General features: G+C 37.0%; 1 protein-coding gene across 2 annotated transcripts in view; it reads left to right on the top strand.

The window, feature by feature from the left end:
* Window positions 1-24,410, top strand: part of CFAP54 (cilia and flagella associated protein 54) — a 118,354-nt gene that overhangs the window by 16,470 nt on the left and 77,474 nt on the right. For both annotated transcript variants that reach the window (XM_061351233.1, XM_061351232.1), the window contains exons 7-21: window positions 246-359; window positions 459-560; window positions 7,158-7,356; window positions 8,340-8,423; window positions 9,533-9,645; window positions 9,814-9,982; window positions 10,616-10,701; window positions 12,702-12,836; window positions 13,808-13,958; window positions 15,844-15,902; window positions 17,319-17,447; window positions 18,131-18,278; window positions 19,018-19,095; window positions 19,179-19,300; window positions 21,810-21,983. In XM_061351233.1, the coding sequence (XP_061207217.1) occupies window positions 246-359; window positions 459-560; window positions 7,158-7,356; window positions 8,340-8,423; window positions 9,533-9,645; window positions 9,814-9,982; window positions 10,616-10,701; window positions 12,702-12,836; window positions 13,808-13,958; window positions 15,844-15,902; window positions 17,319-17,447; window positions 18,131-18,278; window positions 19,018-19,095; window positions 19,179-19,300; window positions 21,810-21,983 (1,863 nt within the window). The remainder of the gene's footprint in view (window positions 1-245; window positions 360-458; window positions 561-7,157; window positions 7,357-8,339; window positions 8,424-9,532; window positions 9,646-9,813; window positions 9,983-10,615; window positions 10,702-12,701; window positions 12,837-13,807; window positions 13,959-15,843; window positions 15,903-17,318; window positions 17,448-18,130; window positions 18,279-19,017; window positions 19,096-19,178; window positions 19,301-21,809; window positions 21,984-24,410) is intronic.

Genomic DNA, 24,410 nt, shown 5'->3' with positions numbered 1-24,410 from the left:
CAACAGCACTTTATAATATAATCATACTCATAGATTTCTAGCATTAAGTAGTGGCCAGCCCTCATGCATACATACAAAAGGTATTTTGCAAAGGTTTTTTTTTTTTCAGTTGTTCATGACCTGGCTTTCACTGCAGCAATTTTCAGCTGTCTGAATTCAATAATAAGATGATTCTAAAATTAAATACCGGCATACAGAACATGAAAATAGAGTTGTTTGTTTTTTTTCCCTAACACTTTGGACAGATATTTGCTCGACGTGGTCTCATTAAAATTGATGAACTGAAGAAATTGGAAGTTATCAGTTCTTTGCTGGAAAATTCAGAGAGAAGCAAGATTTTTAGAGAGGCCACTGTAAAGGTATCATTCTTCAATTCATTATGAACAGGTAGAGTAGTTACAATCTATATGAACAGAACACATAACACAGTTATTTACTTACTTCTCCCTTTATGTCAGATGTCAGTAATGATATTCAAGAGAGCAGTATATGAACCCAGAAGAAAGCAGAAAACTGACTTTCGACCTAAGTTAAGAGTTACCCTGAAAGAAACACAAAATGTAAGTCTAACATTTTGTATAATTATCTCTGTGTTTACTATTTGCATGTGATGAATATGTGGTATCATTTTGCTTAATACACATGATGCTATTTACAAGGAGAAAGTTTTACTCTCAATTTCACATTTAACCTAATTTATTATTAAAACTCAGAACAAACTAGAAAAGAGGGAACATGTAATAATTACTACTCTGGAAAATACTGATTTTTCCTAGCTTTTCAACCATAATTAGCAACTATTTTAGCACTAAAAATAAGAGAAATCTTGTTCAAATTCTTACCGAGTGTGTGCAGTCCTAAGTTTATCCTGCTCTGCTAAATTATTATGTAGATAAAGGGGTACTTTGAAAAAAAAGTTACCATGTTTTTAAAGTTTTTTGTGCTTACATTGGGAAGTCCCTTAAGTCTTGAGAGATTGCTTTTGAAGACCACTTTTCTGCAAGTCACTATGAATTAGAGAAAGGCATCCAGGATATGAAGTAGACCTTTAAGGAAGTAATGAATTTCTTCAGATTTCACTCTTTCCTTGTATTCTTTACAGCCCATATAAAAAAAAAGAAAAAAAAAAAAGTCTATTGGGATAAGAATTATAAATAAGCAAAGAAAATGCTTTTTGTGAGTACATTGTCCCTTTTTTTGGTCAGCATGCAAGCTTTAATATATCAGACTTTAGAAGTTGAGTTTATCTTTATGCCATTATGCTACTGTGTGGGCTTGTAATGGTTGTGCATGTTAATTAGATTGTATGATCCATTTTTGGTTATAGGTTTATAAATATTTTGGATTCAAGACCCTTCCTAGATTCAGGACTGTAAAGATGGAACAGAAAGTTCTCATTTTGATTTTATTGTGCCAAAGGGGATGCTTCTGTCTGAGCAGTTGTGCCCTTTGTGATAGGCAGAAAGTTGTTCTTCTTTCCTACTATTTGCAAATGTGATTTAAATAAATTTAATTCCTGAAGTTTTCTATAGGAAGCTGGCAGAGAGAAGTGACTGAAAGTGCTAATCAGCAAGCTTCCAAACCCACACTCTTCCACGGAGTAACATTACCTGCTGATTGGGATGCTTAGCACCCGTGCAAACAAAAGATTGTGATCTCTTTGTGACACCATCTTGTCATAAAAAGCATTATTCTGTGTAATGCTGTTAGCTGATGATGATTAACTATAGATAGTTTCGTTTTATGTAGTAAATTATTTTATTTTGCAAACAATATTTTATGAAGAATTACTGTTGCAGTATCATAGGTCTAAAGATATTGGTTGCATGGGACTTCTGGAAGTTATTTAGTCCAGCTTCTGATTTGAAGCATGACTTTTGCCAAGATGGATCAAACAATCTTCACAACTTTGAATGAAGGAGCTTCCCTGATCAGTCTAGATAACCTTTTCCAGTACCGCCCTACCCTCCCAATTAACATACTTTTCCCATTGCCCAATTTGTAAGACATTCCTAGTGCTTTCAGAGTCATGTGAACTGAAGTCATCTAGTCCAGTTGGAAGTGTGGCCATTACTCCCTGTTATACTATCTCTTTCTACTCAGAAGAGTTTGGCTTCTGTACCAAGTCTTTTTCAAGTAGTTGTGAATAGCTATTAGGTCACCCATGAGCCTTCTGTTTGCCAGCTAATTCCTCAACCAATTCTTTTACATTTTATGCCCCTAATCATTTTGGTACCTCCATGGATCTCCATGGGACCCTGTTTCTTGGCATCCCTGTTACACAGAGAAGCCTGAAAGCATACATAGTACTCTAGGTGGATCTTCAGGAGTTCCAAGTAAGGGAAGAAAATAACTTCTCAGTGTGCTGTACACTTCTCCTAGTGTAACCTATTCTGCACTTTGCGTTCTTCTTGACAAGACACTGCTGTCTCAAGTTTAACAACCAGGTCTTTTTTTGGCAGTGCTGTTACTCTGAAAGTTGATTTCCAACGTGTACAGTTGAATTCCTCCCCACATGCAGAGCTTGGCACTCCTCCCAGTAGAACTACTTCCTCAAGTTTTGTAAGGTTCCCTTTGAAAGGATTTCCATTATTCTTCAATTCTTATGATGTAGATACAGATCCATTGCATGTATACCTCATAATACAATGGCAAAATTGAGGAATCCTTTGCATTTTTTAGATACAAAAGGAAATGAAGCTAAAAAGTGATATCTTTGCAACAGTTTATCTGATGCTAGAAAAGGTTCAGACATTCAGAGCCAAATGAATAGGTTAAGTCTGGGGGGGGGTGTCTGTTCATAATTCTTTAATTTGTTTATAAAATACTTTGTAAAAACATGTACTGCACTAGGTACAGTAAAAGACAAATAATTTTAAATAAGAATGATGTATTTTCTGTCTTAAATAATTGTTCAATATTGATGCTACTTTATATAATTGTTTCTTTGCCATTAGTCTATATTATGTTGGGTTCTTTTTAAAGAAAACTGGCTGTATTAGAATGACTTAACAGAAGCATCTGAGATTGCTTACTTGAACTGCTTATGGTTAATAGTAAAATTATATTGAAGTTTGTCTTGGGTTCTTGATCCTTCTGAGATCAAGAGAAACAACTTTGAGAGCCAATAAATCAGCATTGTGACGAGTGACTATTAGTCCGAAACAATGAATGCTTATCACAAATACGATTAGACACACTCCAGTCATCTCTGCAGTTATCTCAACCCTTCGAGCCCCACGTTGGGCACCAACAAGAACTGTCGTGGTTTCAGCCCAGGCTGTAAATCAGAGCAGTGCAGCCCTCTTGCTCACTCCCCTCAACTTCTCCCCCCCCCCCCCCCCCCCCCCCATTTCCGAAGTTGTTTCTCTTGATCTCACAGTTTCAGCATACCGTGCCTTGCAGTCGGTATTTGCTGTGTTAGGGTTTATCAAGTGGGCAGCCTGGGCTAAGGTTCTTGTCTCATTGTACTTTATGGTAGTAACTTGTAATACGGTAGAATCATTGATCATGAAACTGATGTGGCTTATGTTCCCAGTGTGGTCACCACCTTTGTACCTTGGGAGGTATATAATAGAAGTGTTTAGCAGTTGCACATCTTTTTTTCTCCTTCTCCATCCTCTTACCCTCCCACAGACCGTTTGCAGCACCGTTTGAGAGGTTTGAAGTTTTTGAATGGCCTTTAAATACCCTTGAGACCTGTTTGCTGATTGTGGTGATTACCATGTTGGCATGCATAGAGTGTGTTTTGCCCATGACCATTTCGTCTGATTTCAAGAGTTAAGCAGAGTCAGGTTTGGGTCTTGTCTGGGGTTAGACGACAATATAGGAGGACCAAGAGATTTTCCCCGAGGCTGGACAGCCATGAGTGGCAGTGTGTGGGGGATTGTATGGGCAAGTATCTAGGTCAGTGGGCCCCTCCAGTGCTTTGGAATTTCACCACCGAACAAGTACAAAATCCAGAAAAATTACTAAAACACTTAAATGAGGTGTGTTGTCATTCTGGCCATACCAGAGATGGACAGATGATGGCAATGTGCTGGGGCTTGGCCTATGCTTACAGGGCCTTTTTCAACACTATCCAGCCCTTCAAAAGGAAAAAAATGTCCCTGGATCTCAGAATTATACTGTTTGGAATTATACTGTTCATACCTACCCTGAAGTCTTTTACTTCTAAAATGTGCTACAACAGTTTTCATTACCTTATTTAAGAAGGAAACATTGAATTTTCGTATTTGTTTCTGCATGCCTTTTGCAGTTTTACAAGATTCCCTGAATGATGTAAAATCTCAAAGCACTGATTCAATAATTATCTCAGAATATTTTGTAGGTTTAGGAAGTGTTAAGTAAGAGCAAATATACAGGACATTTATTTTTGCCTAATGTTTTGACTTTCAAAACAATTTCCTTTTTTAATTACAGAACATGTCCAATGTAGTATAACAGGTAGAACAGCTATATTTAGAATTCAGTCCAGCATGTTGCAGAGCACATTATGCATAGACTAGCAAGGAGCTAGACAAGCTCTTCCTTGTCTTCTAGTATGTATGCAGTAGAACTTGGTTTTGTATTTAAATCACCTTGAAAAATGGAAATAAGCTAGTCAATTTAGCTTGTTTGCTTTCACTCCGAGGTTCTTCAGCATCGATATAATGTTTGTTTTCTAAACATGAAAAGAAAATGTTTATACAAAAATATTTTTAGTAGTAAATTAATTCTCTAATTAATGTAATTAAATTCATGTAATTCTGTCTTTAACGAAGGTATTTAAACAAAACCTGCAACCTGTGCATAGCCTGTCCTGGATCATATGTGATATATATTGCATTCTGCTTGCATACATCTGATTACTAGATTGGGCTCATAAAATAAAAATCTGCAGTGTGGGGAGAAAGATACATTGAATACAATGACACAAAATACTTAAAAAAAAAGTATTGTTTGCATTGAAATTTTCTAGTCTGCAGACATCATTATGAAGATTTATTTAGAAAAATCTTGAAAATTTGTTTTGAAGTTATTTTGCTAGGAAAATGAGCATCACAGAATGGCTGGTGTTGGAAGGGAACTCTGGAGGTCATCTGGTCCACCCCCTCTGCTAAAGCAGGGCCACGTGGAGCCAGGTGTCCAGCATTGCATCCAGTTGACTTCTGAATATGTCCAATGATGGAGACTTCACAAACTTTCTGGGTAACCTCTGCCAGTACTCAGTCACCCTCAAAGTGAAAAAATGTTTCCTGCTCTTTAAAAGGAACCTCAAACATTTCAGTTTGTGCCCATTGTCTCTGGTCTTGCCACTGGGCCCCACTGAAAAGAGCTTGGCTCTGTCTTCTTTACGCACTCCCTCCCGGTATTTATATACATTGACGAAATCCCCCTGAGCTTTGTCTTCTCCAGGTTGGACAGTCCCAGCTCTTTCAGCCTTTCCTCATAGGATAGATTCTTTCTGGTTCCTTAAACTTCTTCAGGGCCTCTTGCTGGACTCTCTTCAGTATGTCCAGGTCTCTCCTGTACTGGGGGCCTCAGAACTGGGCACAGTAGTTGAGGTGCAGCCTCACCAGTAGAGGGGAAGGATCCCCTCCTTTGACTGGCTAGCCATACTTTGCCTAATGCAGGCCAGGGTGCTGTCAGCCCTCCTTACTACAAAAGCACGTTTCTGGCTTATGTTCAACCTAGTGTCCCCCAGGACTTCTAAGACTTTTTCTGCCAAGCTGCTTTCCAGATGGGTACTGGTACTCCTGCAGGTACTGGTGCATGGGTTTGTTCTTTCCCAGGTGCAGGACTTTGTGTTTCTCCTTACTGAATGACATGAGGTTTCTATCAAGCTGTTGAGGTCTCTTTGGTTGGCAGCATGATCCTCTGGTATATCAGCCACTCCTCCCAGTTTTGTGTCATCTGTAAACTTGCTGAGGGCTATGGAGACACTGTCAAAGGCCTTCCTGAAATGTAGGTAGACAACATTCATTGTTTTCCCCAAGTCTACCAGGCAGGTGATTTCAAGATGGAAGTGTATCAAGCAAGGTCAAGTATGACTTCCCCTTCGTGAATCCATGCTGCTTACTTCTGACAGTTTTGTTGTCCTTCATGTGCATCAAAATGGTTTCCAGGATAAGCTGCTTCATCAGTATATGATATTAACTATCTTTTGTGTTTCATTTTACTCCCAGCAGAAATAATTCTTCTTTCTTTGGAAAAGACAGATAGTTATGTAACTATATGTAACTATAAATATATATTTATATTGATATTAATGATGCTCACTTATATAGAAGTTATTTGAAAACAAAAATAACCTGTTAGCTTTTATACTCTAAATGCTGTTAGATAGTAAATAGACCGGTCTTTTTCAGCAGGTACACATCTGAGCTTGCCTATAAGTATTAATTTGGAAGCTAAAGTAAGGGATGTTGAAAGAAGGAAATTACCAAATTTTTGTTTAGTTAAATGTGCCTAGCAACCGATCTAAAGTGTTTTTATTTAGGAAAGCACCAAATAAAATGAAATGTTGATGAATCATGAGCAACATTTTCAAGTGTTGTATCTCTGACTTACTTGATGTCTGCTACTGGTTTGATAACCACGTAAACAGAACACTGAAATAAAATTTTAAAATATTTTCTCATATAGATCATTGATTTCTTAGCTGTCAGTAGTGCAAATATATTTTTGTGTTTTGCTTTGTATTTTTATATTATGCTGTTTGAAATGTGCAAGTGGGGGAATATGAGAGTGCTTTGTTTGCACTGCAGTGCTGAGCATCCTAATATTTCTCTGATTTTCTGTGAAGTGTGTTGAATGTAGCTCTTTGTGGCCAAGCCTGTGTCATTATAAGGAGAGATCTAGGTGGCTTTACATGACATGGCCTTAATACTGTCACTCATATTTTCTACTGAATTGTTATCTAAGTAAAATGCCATGTAGCACTGCATCTGGTTGCTATGAAATTAAGGCACTTCTTAAGTGCTGGACACACTCAGCATGAGTCTTTGCTGTGCCTTTGAAGAATGAAATTCGTAACAACAATATGTTTTACAGTATATTATTTTCTGTTTTAAATGTGTACTTACTTTCTGCTGGCAAACTGTTTTGAAAGAAGTCTTGCTCTATTGTAACTCAGTTGAGATATTACAAGTCTTACATCACCTTTTCTTACTTAGTTGTCATGGCCTCGCACTACAACTGAACAGCTGCTGACAGAAATGTTTGATGGTGTTGCAGCTCAGTTCCTTGCCATCCTTGAAGCTCTGTCTGATAGTAGCAGGGGTGTGTGTCACCCTGTTCCACCTCTTCCAGATGAAATTGAAATTCGTGAGGTCATTGCAGAGCTGTTTTTTGCAGGCTTGGAAATCCTCTCAGGTAATGGCATAAGGAAGCTAAAAGGGTGTAAAGGGTTTCGTTGAGGAGCCCAGACCTCCATTTTGTTTTGTTTTGGTTTGTTTTTTTTCCTTTGCTATAAAATAAAGAACTTGCCTAAAGGCATATATTTCATTTTTAACAGTAACACCTGTAAAAGCAGGCAATCATTCTTATCCTCACAAAATTTAAGATAAAAATCTGGATTGATCTCTGTTATCTATTATAGCAGTAAAAATCTATACTAATTTTTTCCTATCTTTTCTGAATACAATGGAATTAACTTCCTTCATAGCAGCCCACACAGTGCTGTGCTTTGCATTAGTGTCTAAAACAGCATTGATAACACACCAGGGTTTTGGCTATGCTGAGCTGTGCCTCTCAAACCCTCCTCCCCGCAAAGGCTCAGCAATAAAACCTGGGGCTAAGGAAGAGTCTGGGGTAGGACATTAGTGGTTGTCAAGCAACTGCTAGACATCCTGAGTACTTGCTTTCCACAAAGCGGCTGGATATTTGCCTACCTATGGGAAATAGTGAATAAATTCCTTTTTTTGCTTTGCTTGTGCAATTTTTGCTTTACATATTAAACTCTCCTTATCTGAATCTTTTCCACCTTTTTTGTCCTCCTATCATGTTGAGGACGGGGAGTAAGAGAGCAGCTAGGAGGGAGTCTGAAAGCCAGGCAAGGTCAACATACCATGGTGTTTCATGTTGGTTGTTGTTTTTTTTCTCCCCAAAAAATCACTCAAAGCTAGATTTCAAAACTTGAGAAAAACACTGGACGTGGTGATTCCTTCTAAACTTTTTTTTTTTACTCAGCTCTGGACTGAATATAGCCATAAGTATAGGGATATTTTGTTGCTAAAAGAACATATAGAGAGCTAAGTACACTTCAGAATTGTATTTTCTTGATACGATTACTGGCTACTTGCAATCTAACAAATTAAATACAGTATAAACTAATTTAATGATTGTCTAAATTAAAGGTGGAGTGACCGGTACTGGTGTTCAAGGAAGTAATTTTGGTATAATTAATGCATCATCAACCCTTCTACAGTTGATACTAACAGGTAAACCAGCTTTGAATTGTTAATGGATTCTGTACCTAATGATGCAAACGCTTGGTGAGCTGAGTTAATTTTCATGTTACTATCAGTTCTATGCATAAAGGGAATGCAAAATGCTGTCCTCTTTGCATGAGATATGCCTGTTTATATATATAATGTTAAGACATTCAAAAGAGATTATGTACAGGTGTCATTACTATTTTCTTAATTCTTAACACAAGTATTTTTTAAGTAACATACAGTAATATATGGACATTGTAATCACATAGTGCTCAGCATAGCAGTTCATCTAGAAATAATGCCCCTAAACAATCATTCAAAGGCCAAATTCTGTGATGATGTCCTGGTGCATTTTATGGAAAAGAAGTGGGATGCAGTAAACAGGACTGTTGTAAGCTTATTGAGATCCTTGGACTGATCATTATGTTGCTTTGGAAAATAACAGCTGCCTGTTACTAAGTTAATACTGTTAATGTGTCTTAACCAAGTGACAGTGTGCCCAGGTGATATGACAATGACTGTGGCCTATTCTTAGGAATGCAGAACCCTGATAAATATATTAGCTAGGACACATACTTAGAGTTCCAAGGACGAGGAAATCTCTTTTCTGCTTGAATAAACTTGAAGAGTAAGAAAATAGACTTCCTATGTGTACACGCACGTTTTCTGATACAGTGATGAGAATTGCTCACCTGTCTCCCAAGAAATTGTTCATTTTTCTATGCATCTTTTTAAAACTAAATTTCTAGTAAGAAGGGTCATTATGGGGTGATAGCCAAGTTTAAGCTCTTCCTGCAACAGAAAGAACTAGATCTTGATGTTCTCTATACAGGTGCATTAATATCAATAATAGTACAGCCTCTTTGGAATGTAGCAGGACATTGAAGATACATCATTAAAGTAAAATAATAAAGCTGTTGTATCTTGTAGAGCTATTAAAACATCCTTCAAGATTATGCTGACTGCTCAAAAACATGTGGAGTTTCATCTTTGTATTTATCAATGCCCAAACTATTAAATTAAATTAAACTTAAATGAAACTCCAGTGTGTGTGTGTGTGTGTATATATATATATATAAAACCTAGATAAAATATTTTTTTCATCACTGCAGGAGAAAATGGGGTGTCTGGAGATGCTGCTGTGAAATTCATAAAACTGGCTTACAGCTATGAAAAATGGGACGTGTTTGCTTCTGCTATTGAACATGTTGTTAATTTTCTTCAGGTAATATGGATGCTATTTAGACATTCCTCATGTAGTCTTTTCCTATCAGGATAAGGAAGAGTATTCAAAGCACATATTTTTAAGACAAATTTCTACTGGATTTTTTTGTTGTTTTTTGGGGGGTGGGGGAGGCTTGTGGGTTGTTTTATTGCTTTCCTTCTCAATTAGGCTCAAGATGATCCAACATGGAAGAAAGCTGAAATGGAGCTCAAACTTCTTACACTGATGCAATCTTTACGATTTCCAAGAAAATTTAAGCGTGGTTTTTCTGTTAGTGAAAGTAACATCAAAGAAGCTAAGATGTCTGATGGTTCCGAAAAGAAGCAAACATTTACCGGTGAGTGTTGTTCAGCTGTGTTTGCATTTCAAATATTTTTGTTGCAAGAAATTTTGTTTACTATTTAATAACTATGTAATATGCTGTATCCAGTATTGTATGACAAAAAAAAAAAAAAAAAAATTGAGAAACTGCCACTATTGAATTCTCTCCATTTTTCTTTTGCCAGAGCATGACTTCATACCATTTCCTTCAAGTATGAAAATGCATGATATGTTAAACATGCATCAAGTTATATGCAAAGATGTAAAATGAATGGATGTTTTCAGAAAGGTTTTGAGGAAAAAAGTGAAATAAACATTTTGACTTCCATTTCTATGTTCTTACACTTCATGTACAATTTCTTTACATTGAAGCAAGAAAATCTTTTTAAAACAACTGTAGTTTAATTTATGACGTTCCAAAAACCTGAAAATATCTCAGAATCTTTCTCTTTCCCAAAGTAGAAATGCGTATTTTTCACAAAAGTGAATAAGCTTGGGAATATCTGTCCTGTTTGTATTTACTGTTTCTTAGACCATATTATCTGCTGGCATAAATTCGTAAGTCAATACACTCATGTTTTCAAGCATAGGTTTTTAAATAGAAGTAACACCTTTCCTTTCTTCCTTTTTTAATAAACATTGAGTATAGGGGGTTCCTTAAAGCCTGGAGAGCCTTCTCATGATCTTATCACTTTGGCAACAACCCTATTTTCCTGTGTCTCCACATCTAAGCAGGTAATAACAGAATTAGAGACATTTCTTTTCAATGAATCACTTAATCTCTAATGAATGCATATAATCAAAGACCAAAGGAACCAGTTGCATGGTTAACAAATTGCAAGAATATGAAAAATGAAAAAAACGCTCAACTTATGAAATTCAATCAATTTGTGGTTTTGTTTTTGTTTTAAAATAATCGTTTCAATTTATTTATTTATTTTTTTTTTAATCAGGGATATGTAATCAGTCTACTTTAAACATGCTTAAGGGAGATTAAATCTCTTTGGCAGACCATAGGGCTAATTGCACATTTCAGCTAATCAAGCAGAGGTTGAATTTCTTTAAGCATATTAGATTTAGGAGGGCAAATACGCTCATCTGTAGAAAACACTTCTGCAATATTTGTAGAAATAGGAGCACTTACCCTGAGGAATGATAATTTTTTACAGAGCAGTATGCCAGCAATTTAAGGTAAATTCTCACTGCAAACAAACAAACAAGCAGTAGCAACAACCAAACTGTACAGAGTGGGACTTTTTGTGCTGAAGTCTCTGCTAAGGAATGGTCCCATTATATATCTGATGGTTTATTCCCAGAATAACCACTTTTAGCTTACTTGCTCAAACTGAGATTTTCCTTAATTGCTACTGTGAGGGGAAAAAAAAGATACAGCACAATGTCCCCTCTAGCATTTACATAAGAATACTTTGTGACCCAAAAGACTATTGATTTTTTCCTTAGAAAAAAGCCTATTCTGCTCACATGTTGTATGTCTTAACAGCAAAAATTTTTTTATATAATTTGAATATTGCCCCAGTGCATAACTGAGGCACACACATTTTCAGCTGTAGCATATTATTTTTAGTCAAAATATCTTGCCTGTGAGGTAGTTATACCTTTAGCTAGACTGATTTCTTATTATTTTTACATGACCACTGTATCATGGTGGCAGGTTACCTGGATTTAAACTCTCCTAATTCTCCTACACTTTGTCACAAATCACCTTGCTACCTAGTCTGTCCAGGGAAGAAAGAGAAATTCTCCCCTGATTAACAGAGAATTCACTGATGGTGAGGTTAGATGATACAGCTGAGGGAATTAACAGCTTGCTGCCACCAAATGAGTGGCAAAAGCCATCTTGATTTACTTCTTCTTCAGTCTTTTTCTCCCCCACTTCTCAATAACAATATTGCTGAAATCTTACACTTATACACACACTAGTGAGGATATAGCAGGCTTGAGTTTCATTACACCTGAGATACTAGTCCAACTCTGGTATGAATGGTGTTAAAATGTCACTGATCCTTCATCTCCCTTGATCTACAACAAAGTGTAGAAGGACACTGTTGCCTTTTATAATGTGTTGTCAGGTTAATCGAATAGAGTTTTGACTTTGTTAATTATTCCCTTCAAAACATACAGATGTGTTTTAACATTTTTCTGTTGTTACATATTGCATTCCAACCTTTCCTCTAGATTTTTAAGATTTTAATCACTGCTCCTTTGTTGGAGATGCACCAACCACTCATGGAAGTACTCTGTATATGCAAAATGAAACCTCCTAATTTAGATCTTCTTCTCCGAATATTTAAATGCTGTAATAAAAGAAATACTATAATAAAAAGAACGAACCTGTTCAATTACATTACTTAGTTTCCCCAGAATGTACTGACTATTATAACATTTAACGGTTAATTTGCTTTGTCTCTTCCATGTAATTTTCATTTCACTGTGTTTCTTGTCTGTTTTACTTTTAATAAAAAAAAAGTTAAAATGATCTGCTTCTAAACCCACGTGTATTGTTGGGAGAAGAAAAGCTTGGGTGGTCTACCAGAAATTACTTCTTATAAAAATATTTCTTAAGCTTTCAAAATGTTGTCACCCCTAATAAGAAAGTTTAATATGACAGTAGTTTATTTACTTTGAAACACTTTGAAACTCTTTATGTACTGAGTGTTTTGAGAGTGTTTACGTACATACTTCTTTCTACAATTACACTGTTTTTTTCTTTCCAGAATATCCAACCTGATGAAGAAATACTTGTTGATGTAATAATGTTTTTGTGGCAGAAGTGTAAAGCAGGACTTGAGCAAATCCAGATGAGTGGAAATGACTACTTGAAATATATCTACAAATACAAAGCTTACCAAGTACTCTTTTATTATAATCTATTTCTCTTAATATGAATGCATTCTGTCATAGTAAAGTGAAGATAAAATGTTGATATCCAGTCTGAATACATTTTCTCATGGTAAAATGTGGTGAATCTTCTTTACTGGAAATATAAATTGCATGTGCACTTTGAACACACTATTTCCATATGCCAGTATCAAAACATCTCTTAGCCTTTTCCCAGTAAGGTCACCCATTCTCTGTCAGTGGACCATGGTGGAAAGAAGCTAAAATAGAGAAAGCGTTCAGGCATGGTCTAAGAAGAAGCATTTGTTGTGTTGTGGTGAAAATACCAATATATTTCAAGAAAGTATGCTAGACTGGTTGAACAAAGTGAAAAAACCTTACAGCCAAAGAGAAGGGAGATGTGGGATAGTATATAGCGCACTGGACAGAGCCGCAGCCTTACTTGAACTATTCTTGAGACTGAGAGGCTCCTGGGGAAATGCAGTCTTCTGAAAGATAATTTACCCAAATTTCTCTGGGCTGCCAGTATATGTGATCCTGATCGCTATAGCAAAATTGTTCAGAGATTCATCAGAAGGTAGCATACAGTTTCTTTCCTCTGTGTATGCAACAGGATCATTCAGGTCTCTTTTATACAGTTTAAGTAGGATGATATAGGCATAAACTACACTATGACAAGGTATAAAAGCTGTGACTGTAGAACACTATAATAAATACTAAAAAATAATAATATTCTAAAATTTAAAAAGTTTGCTGTCTGCAGAAATAGGGGCTTTGGAGCAGTATAAACTTGGCATTTTAGTCTGGTGGCATTCAAAAAAAAGAAGCTAAATCCAAGAAAGAAGTCATGTTCACGTTTGTAAATCTTTTTAAACAATTTTGAATGAATGCAGACCCCTATCTACCTCTGTAATATATAAACGTTTTCAAAAAATTTGTTTTAACTCTGTATTGATTTTCTTTTTGTTTCCCTCATTTTTAGTGGGTTCATATACTCTGGATAATAAATGAAGTAATTCAAAAGAGCAGCATAGCAAACACTAATGTTGTGATGCTTGCAGAGGTAACCTTACGTCTAACTGCAATATTGGAAAACATAGTTGATTCTGCAAGTAAATCTAAGACAAAACCAGGTAAAGCTTTCAATAAAGAATTTGTTGTCTCTCAAGAATGACTTTCAAGAGTGGAACTTTGACAAATGCACATATTTAAAGGTTATTGTAAAGAGATTGTTGAGATGGTATAATAATTTTTTTGTATACACAATTTCATCCATAATCAGAGCTAAAAAAAAACTGGTTTTCAAAGGCTTTGTGCTTTATTCTCTTGCATTTCCACTTGTACTGAAGTAATACCATTTTGAATCACATCTCTTATGAACTCACCCTCCTCAGGTTTTCTATATGTCTCTTAGTCCCTTCAGAGTAGCTTTAGATCACTCATGTTCTTTAAAAATTGGCTGGGTAGAAGGCAGTATGCGCTTTGGCTCATTTGGAGCATTCAAATGCTGGTTGACTGGTGGCAGGCTAAACAGAAGAGGGAAATATTGAGGTCATACTGAAGCTTTGCCTTTATTGGGTCATTAATTTGCATCACTTATCCTCACAAGTCTTGATTTTTGTATAGGAATTCAATTGTCTTTGAAATTTAACCTGCCTGCCATTATTAAAATTTAATGCAATCACAATCACATTAAACAAATTTCCTTCCAAAAGCTGACCAATGTTGTAAAATATGAATATTTAGACATATAAAAGTTCTATATTGATGTAGATATAGATGAAATATGAGTAATATCTCTCATAAAAGTTTTATGGTAACTAGAGAGTAGATTTTAAGAACCCTTTTAGAGTGTATCCAGAAAAAGAAGAGAATGAAAATGCCTTTTGTTCGTTTGAAAGTAAGAAAATATTGGCATGTTACTATTCTTTATAAAGGTAGAGTAGTTATTGTTTTCTGTGGTGTTATGAAAACCACTCAGTTCTGATGGAGATTGGATGAATCCTCAGTGTAGTATCACTGCAATTAAATTATTTTTCATTAAGGGTAAATATGTCTTTTTGAAGGAAAAAAGGCTGAATAGATAGGAGCCACTGGTCAAAATAGGGTGATAAATAGCCAATCAAGCACATATTCATGCTGAGAAGAGTCTTTTTACTGAATCATAGAATCATAGGATAGTTAGGGTTGGAAAGGACCTTAAGATCATCTAGTTCCAACCCCCAAATGAATGAATACTGACTGAATAGAAATTTTCTTATTTATGAGAAAGAGACAATGAACAAGCAGAAATAAACAGGCAAAAGTGGCACAAGGAGTACAAGAATTGGTTGTCCGTCTGAGAGGGCAAAAATCAAATCTATTTCAGCAAAGAAATAAAATTTTGACAGGCTAGTGGGCTGTAACTAAGAACAAAGAAACCACTTCCTCTGTTTGGGCTGCTTCCTCTTGTTTTGGAAAGGAAAACACAATTCTGGATGCACTCCTTATAATAAAAAATAATTTAGACAATTAAAATGAATGTTAAAAGGATGATAATACCTTTTCAAGGACTATTAAATTGAAATAGTATATACCATAAGAATATGACCTCATATATTTTGAAATTCTCATGTAAGTTAAATTAGCATCGAAACCACTGTGAAATAGATAACAATAGATTTGGATTGATTTAAAAATGGAAAGTTAGTATGAATGCTACAACAATGTGAGGAACTACAAAATGAGTCCAAGTTTCATTGGCTTGGATATAATATTACTGTGAAATATAGGGTACATTTAAAAATACTACATTATTGGATATTAACATACTGAATTAGTATAATTGTACATATGTAGCTATCATGTTTAAACTCTGAAAAGCTTTTCATGAAACAATAACATTATCTCTCTTAGTCAAGTAGTGAAGAACAGAATTATTGCCAAACTCTTAAGCTAGTAGTAGTGCTAATTAAATGGTACTAATATTGTCTGAATATATTTCATTTTCAATTTTTGATTTTTCTCCCTATAAATAAGGAAAAAGAAACACCTCTCTCTTGCAAGATGAAGCCTGTGATATGCCTGAAATACTGATGGTAATGTCTAATTCATTTATATTAATACAATGTTTCTGAATGTTGGTGAGGCACTGGAATAGGTTGTCCAGGGAGGTTGTGAATGCTTCATCCCTGGCAGTGTTCAAGGCCAGGTTGGATGAGGCCTTGGGTAATATGGTTTAGAGCGAGGTGTCCCTGCCCATGGCAGGGGGGTTGGAGCTTGATGATCTTGAGGTCCTTTCCAACCCTAACTATTCTATGATTCTATGAATAGCATAAGAACTTATTTCTGCTCTGTAGTTAGTTTTACACAGCAGTTTCACACCATCATGCCAGTGCAGAGGAAAAAAACAAAGATTGATTTTTTTTCAAATGAAATAAAATCTGAAAATTTTCCTGTACTCTTTTTTAGTAATTTGTGATATGAAAAAAGTTGACTTCAAAATTTTTGTTTGCAGGATCATCATGCTGATTGCTACCGTACACTCTCTTTTTATACCCATGTATAGTGTAAGCTTTAAATGGTTTAATTGTACATTTTTTTAAAGATCCTGTAAACTTTAATCCTAATGGTAATAGAAATAATACCAACAATAACAATACTGATAAAAATAATAATAATAGAAAACAATAATAACCACCAAAAAACCCACTCAGAGAACACAAGTGATGCACAATGCAATTGCTCACCATGCACTGACTGATAACCAGCTTGACCCAGGCAGCGATCAATCCTTTCCCCGTAACTCCCCCCAGTTTATATACTGGGCATGATGTGCTGTGGTATGGAATATCCCTTTGGCTAGTTTGGGTCAGGTGTCCTGTCTCTGCTTCCTCCTGGCTTCCCATGGCCCTCCTCACCAGCAAAGCATCAGACTCAAAAGTCCTTGATTGGAGTAAGCATTATTAAGCAACAACTATAACAGTGATGTGTTATCAGCATTGTTCTCAGACTCGAGCCAAAGCACAGCACTGCACCAACTATTGTGAAGGATTAAAATAATTGTTACAGATGAAGGCAGAACACCCTGTCTTAATGTTTACACACATGTAGAATCTTTAATTCAGCAATATTCTACTTAAATGTTTTGTTTTCTAAAAAACTAGTTTTTCTTAACAGCATCTAATGGAACACTGAAAAACTGCTTGTGAAAAATAGTGTTTGTCAACTTAATTCTCTTAAGTTCAGCTTCATTCTTCTATAAGATAACTTTGAGTTAGTACATTGTTTTTGAGACACGAGGAAAATAAGTTCTAAATTAATTAAAATGAATTGAAGTTTAAAACACTGATACTAGTATATGAAAGCATGGGGAGCAGTGCTTATGGAAAGATTACTTTCAGAATTTAAACTGCAACAGTTAAAAATAATTAGCACTTTACTTTTGATAGTCCACATTATACCTTTCAATGCTACTATCAAATAAAATATGTTTCTGTGTGTTTTCACATCAGAAAAGTTCTACAGAACAATTACAAATGGCTTATGAAATTCTTGAAAAAGCAATTGATGGAATGAACACATCTCACTTAATGACCCTTCTACCGGATGGAAAGTCAATATTTGACAACTGCTGTACAAAGGTAAAAAGTCTACAAAAAACTACACTGCAATGAAATCTATAAATAATATATTGGATTTTGATGGCACAAAATTTGTATTTTCTTCATGCTTAGAAACTTTGCATTATCAAATGTACCTCATCTTTCTGCCCCATGTGAGAAAAGAATAGAAAAACATAAATCTATGTGTAGCAGAAACAGCATTTTTCTCTTTCAGCAATAAACTATAAACTCTATTAGGTTTTCGTTGTCATTTTCTTTTGGAAATAATTATAATTTGTAGCTTTATCTAATAAAATTAAACCAGAAATCTCTTTCATGTTTATTGGTTGCAATTTTATTAAGATTAATTTTTGCTGTTGAAGGTTGTTCAGATTTTCTAAATATCACTCTACACCAACATGATCTTTATTTTTTTGTGGACTGGTAACACAATAAACCAATTTTTTCTGCAGTTTCACGTTGATTATTAATCCAGTTTCTTACTGATTCTCAGGTTTTGTCGAATTTCTTTGTCCACAATCCATGCTTTCTCTGTCTGGTCATTCTCCTTCCATGCTTTCTGGAATGACTGCATATTACACAGATATGACAAATTTCAGCATTTGTCAATTTACTGAAATAATAATATGAACATCAATATAAATATAGTAAGTTAAGTAAGAAAAGTTTCTGTTCACTTAATTGCCTCTCTTATTTATCAGGTGGACTCAAATGATCAGAATTTGAATTCTGTTTTGGGATGTGCTAATAATAACACAGGAACAGGTGGTAGTTTTGTAATGGATTTACACTTGGAGCTCATTCAGGCTCAACATCGAGTAGCTGTGAAACTTCTTAAAATGACACAAGGTACGTAAATTATTTTCATAGCTTGATTAGAGTCCTTTGTTAATATATTTTGTAATACTAAGAAATAAAGGAGTACCTTCTTTCTGTAGAGGAGTTGATGTTGGGAGTACAGAAATAATATACTGAATTTGCAGAATCTAGATTTACCACATGATATTAGTCTCTAACCTCTGCTCAATCAATGCAAGTTAAACTTTGCTAACAATGACTGAATTTGGTTCCTAGACAGTTTGTTGTTTTTCTGTTATAATATTAACTGTTACAGTGCCAGTATTGGAGAACTGGGGGATGCACTGCAGATTTTCTTTTTTTTCTGTAATGCTAATTTTCTCTCTAGAGAATGGCTTGAATATTTTATTCAATGCTCTTTGTAATCTGAATTTCTACACCTGTGACGTTGTCCTTATCTCTTCTCAGTCAGCAGATATCTCACACTTGCCAAATGCCTTCTGAAAAAAAGACCAAAACAACTCTACTTGGTCTCCATTCCTATGTTTCTAGCTAGTATTTGACACTACAGAGCTTCCCTGTGCATTGCTCCCTGTGATCAGACACAAGATCCCTCTTTTCGTGTGGTGTCAGTGTAACTAGTGGCATGATCAGTCCAAGAAATTCTGCTTGAACCAAAGGAAAGAACATGAGATGGAGCAGAAGTTTACTACAAAATTACATATTAACCCCTCTCACTCAAATTTTCTCAAGAGAACTGTAAATAACTCAGGATTTCCTTCCTACATAGATGCACAAAAGGATGATGGAAATCGTAAGTCTAGCAAGTTTCGTGTGAAGGATATTAAAGATTTACATTATTTAACAGGTAAGGCTTATTAATTAAGATTCTAGAAATACAGAAAATTATTGCTGCTGTTTTATAAATGTCTTAAAATATCCTTTTTACAGAGGAATTCTTAATGGGAAAAATAAAAAAGAATAAGCTGTCCAGAGCAATCTTTTTGATGCAAAAGGCTGTACAGAAGTTCCCTAAAGAGTTAACCAGTTCTTCCCAAAGGCAGCTACTGGAGGTAAAAAAAAAATAATCTTATGGTAAAAATTTTTTATCACAGTTTTTCATGTTTTGTGCAATTAAGACTTGAAATACTCCTTACAAAAATAAGACAAATGGAAGGAACTTGAAGGTGTTTTGCAACTTCTGTTGTCAAATTTTCCCTGAGAAGTTGTGTTATGATGAGAGAATAAAGTGACTTAAAACAATGAAAAAGCATATCCCCAAATTTTGTGCACACATGAAGATTGCAGAAAATCGGAAAGATCTGATCTTTCGTTCTACACCTAATCACCTGGACTTTGCAGTTATGAACCTGTGCCTTGCCAAAATGTCATGCAGTTTTCCTTCTTCCCATTGCAACCTCCAACATCCTATTTACAGTATATTTTAATTATATGCTCAAATAATGTTTTAAGGCCAGCCGGCAACCCAGAACCATGCAGCTGCTCACTCACTCCCCCCCCTTCCTCCCCCGGGAGGAACGGGAAGGAGAATTGAAAGAATGCAACTCCCACGGGCTGAGACAAGGACAGTCCAGTAACTAAGGTATAACACAAACCACTGCTGCTACCACCAATAATAATAATGATAAGGGAAATAACAAAGGAAGAGAATACAACACCTCAGCACCCACTGACTGATACCCAGCAATCCAAGCAGTGATCTAGCCCTTCCAGATAACTGCCCGCAGTTTATATAGTGGGCATGACGTGCTGTGGTATGGAATACCTCTTTGGCTAGTTTGGGTCAGTTGTTCTGTCTCTGCTCCCTCCTGGCTTCCCCTCCTCCGTGGCAGAACATGAGACTCAGAAAGTCCTTGGTCAGAGTAAACATGACTTAGCAACAGCTAAAAGCATAGGTGTTATCAGCATTGTTCTCAGGCAAAAACACAGCACTGCATCAGCTACTAAGAAGGAGAAAAATGACTGCTACTGCTGAACTCAGGACAAATAATTATCCTCCTCGAGCTGAACAGTGCTCATTTCATAAAGAGCAAATCCATGCCTGTATTTTCATGCTTCTGTGTTGAGAATTTTGCCTTTTTAATTGTAGAACATCCAAGAAGTCTATATAGAATTACTTGTATCTTCTGGTCTTTTCTACTGTACACCTTACCATGATAAGTTTAATTTTTAAGGAAGCAATGAAGTTTCCAGTTGGCAATTGTAGAAGTTGAGTGGTTATGTGAGGGAAAGTCATTCCATGTCTTGCTCTTTATCTAGTATCTTTCCTTCAACATTTCTCACTAGGATGGATGCAACCGTAACCTAAAGCAGCGGGACGGGAGGGAATTGGGGTGAAGTGAGGGCCTGTGCAAACTATTAGCTATGTGATATAATTTATTAAATCTCAGCTACCTATTTCATTATAAATCTATGGCTAGTTTTTGGTCATTTTTGGACATAAGATACAAGGTTTATTCAATCTGTGATCTAGGCTGGTATGGTTGCTCACATAGCCCTGTAAATGTAAGAGAACAGAAACAAGGAAGCATTAAGGTGTAAGTTTATAGAACTGTCCTGAATAAACTGAATGACCTGTTTATAGAATCATAGAATAGTTAGGGTTGGAAAGGACCTTAAGATCATCAAGTTCCAGCCCCCCTGCCATGGGCAAGGACAATTCACGCTAAACCATATCACCCAAGGTCTCATCCAACCTGGCCTTGAACACTGACAGGGATGGAGCATTCACAACCTCCCTGGACAACCTATTCCAGTGCCTCACCACCCTAACAGGAAAGAATTTCCTCCTTATATCCAATCTAAACTTCCCCTCTTTAAGTTTTAACCCATTACCCCTTGTCCTATCACTACAGTCCCTAATGAAGAGTCCCTCCCCAGCATCCCTATAAGCCCCCTTCAGATACTGGAAGGCTGCTATGAGGTCTCCACGCAGCCTTCTCTTCTCCAGGCTGAACAGCCCCAACTTTCTCAGCCGATCTTCATACAGGAGGTGCTCCAGTCCCCTGATCATCCTCGTGGCCCTCCTCTGGACTTGTTCCAACAGTTCTATGTCCTTTTTATGTTGAGGACACCAGAACTGCACACAATACTCCAGGTGAGGTCTCACGAGAGCAGAGTAAAGGGCAGGATCACCTCCTTCGACCTGCTGATCACGCTCCTTTTGATGCAGCCCAGGATACAGCTGGCTTTCTGGGCTGCAAGCGCACACTGAAGGTGGCTCATGTTCATCTTCTCATCGACCAGCACCGCAAAGTCCTCCGCAGGGCTCCTCTGAATCTCTTCTCTGCCCAACCTGTAGCTGTGCCTGGGATTGCTGCGACAAATCTTATCTATCTTATCTTTCAGACTTGTGCATCTTGAAATTAATCTGCATATGTAAGGCTTACACAAAATACCATTCATCCTAGTTTAGGATGTAAGATGATATGAAAATCTATAAAAGTTTTCTACATAGCAGTGAATTTTTGTAAGATCATTTTGAAAACAATTTGTATGTGTTAAGTCTTTTGGATTGTTATGGTTCAATAGTTTTCCTTTTTGTTTTAATTTAAATCATAGGAAGCACTAACTTTAATTGAGCAAGTTGAAGCTGAACAAAGTGCATTGTATCGCAATCTCAAAGAAGCTATGAGCAGCAAGAAAAAAAACAGGAATCCTCCTCCTCCTCTATTACTTTCTAGATCACATCGCTGCATGACATTTAAACCAGCCCCATTCTCTTCAGATATTCAGGTAATGTTTTTCATTATGACTGTGTAAGAAATAACTAAACAATACGCAGGCAAGCAAAAGTTGTTTCAACAGCGCTATCCCATTACACTCTCATCTGTTGTTCTTGAAAATATTATTTTATTCTGACTTAATTAAGTGTGCTCTTTTTTTTGACCCCTGTGGTGACTCACTCTGTTGATCTTCACATTTGCATGACACTTTCTTTGTCTCATGATTCATGTTCCTTGGTGCTTCTGTCATATAATATTTATTATACTTGTTGAAAGCTCATTCTCTCATTTAGGGGCTGACATACTCCTAGTTACCCTCTGAAGCAATGCAAGGATGTTGCATCATGTGATGCAAGAAGTTACCACACTAAAGACTGTTAATCAAGTGCTGAAGTGCCATAGTTCAGGTAGAAAAATCTACTTTCTGTTGAACATACAGAATCATGAAACTACTCAAGTCATAAGGGATTTTAGGAGAAGTCTCTAGTCCAACCTTCTGCTCAAAGTGGGTCTGGCTGTGATTCGGAGAAAACTCCAGGAACAAACTTGCCACCAAAGTTTTCAAGTTGACAAGCAGGTATTCTTTATTGTAGCGCCAGGAGACACGGGGGATAGCTCCTCCTAATGTGTGTCCCCGTATTGCTACACAAGCCGTTTTTATATAGTCCCTGGGCAGACATACATATTCATGAGGCTGCATACGGATTACATCATTTTCCAGAGAGTTCCCTGCCTGAGTACAGAATTGTGGTGGTGGTCTCTGAGGGTCGTTTACTTCTTCCAACAATCTTCATCACTTCTGGCAGCCTTTGGAGCATGCATAGTAGATGCTCATACCAGCTTAATTGGTTCGTTAGCACCAGAAACATAACAATCATCCTGTCCTTCTACTTATCAGTTAGCTTAGCTGCAGCCCATCCTGGACACCTGCCATTCCCAGATACTCCTTATCCTTGTGTCCTGTTCTAGCCTGTTTTTCTTACACTCATTTTGTACTAAGGTGTACAGTGAGTGGTGCCAGGCTGGAAGCAGACGAGGCCCACGTCCCCCCCCCCTCCCTGGGAACTCCCCCCCTTCCCCGCTTCTGGAGGGATGGGGAGGAGAATCGAAAGAATGCAACTCCCACAGGTTGAGATAAGAACAGTCCAGCAACCAATGTACAAAACAAATCACCACCGCTACCACCACCGCCATCAATGATAAGAGATAATAACAAGGGAAAAGAGTACAATACCACCAGCCAAACAATGAGTCCGATCCAGCAGACCCCCTGTGCTTCTGGGTAGCACCCAGTTACCTTCTGGGCATGACGTGCTGTGGTATGGAATACCTCTTTGGTCAGTTTGGGTCAGGTGTCCTGTCTCTGCTTCCTCCCAGCTTCCCCTCCTCCCTGGCAGAGCATAATGCCCACAGAGTCCTTGGCCAAACCAAAACATCATTTTTATCAGCTCTGTTCCCAGCCCGAAAGTCAAAACACAGCACTGCACCAGTTACCAAGAAAGAGAAAAAATGACTGCTACTGCTAAACCCAGGACATTATGTCAACTACAATGGTTTATCTTGTACAAGAATTCTCAGTATGTTCTCTAGCTGTACTGTTCTTTTTTTTTTTTTCTCTATATCATGCACCTCAGTAATTTTCCATTGCTACTGTTACAAAGCAATCAAACTTAACATTACTTAAAACTAATTCTAAAGGTTTATATATTCCATTTTGTAATTTTGTGCTCCTTCTTGTGCTGCTCAGGGCTTTATCCAGTCAGTTCTGAAAATCTTCAAGGATGGAGTCTGAACAGCTTCTCTAGGCAACCTGCTCCAACAAGCCAAACTTTTTTCCTTATGTGGAGTTGGAATCTCTCTTGCTTTGATTTACATCTGCTGTTTTTCATCCTTCTGCCATGTGCTACTGTGAAAAGGCTGGCTACATCTTCTTCATCACTTGCTTGCAGGCATTCAAGGCTAGGTTCCCCTACCTCTTCTCCAGCCCAGCTCCCTCAGCCTCTTCTTGCAGGGCTAGTGCTGCAGATCCCAACCATCTTGGTGGTCCTCTGCTGTAACCTCTCTAGTTGTTCAACATTTCTTATAATGATGGGGGGCAGGAGGGAAACTGACCATGGTATCTAGAGGTAATGTAATAAGTGCAGAGCAGAGGGGAATAATCACGTTCCTCAAATCTCCTAACTGTATGTCTGTTAATACAGTACAAGATGCTTTGAGACTGCTTTTCTGCCAGACACACCACTGGCTCATGTTCAGCTTGCTCTCTAACATGACTCCCAGATCCTTTTGTGCTGCTCCCCAGCCTACCCGCCCGTGTCCTTGCAAGGGATTCTTCCTTCCCAGGTGCAAGACTTTGCATTTGCCTTTGTTAAAATTCACGAGGTTCCTGTTGGCCGATTCCTCTGGACATTCTAGATCCCCCTGAATAGCAGTCCTG

The sequence above is a fragment of the Neopsephotus bourkii genome, unplaced genomic scaffold, assembly GCF_033783945.1.
Source record: "Neopsephotus bourkii isolate Nb327-2 ecotype Australia unplaced genomic scaffold, CSIRO-AGI_Nbou_v1 NB_567, whole genome shotgun sequence".
Taxonomy (NCBI): Eukaryota; Metazoa; Chordata; class Aves; order Psittaciformes; family Psittacidae; genus Neopsephotus; species Neopsephotus bourkii.
Note: the sequence above shows the minus strand (reverse complement) of the source record. Positions and strands in the feature narration are given on the sequence as shown.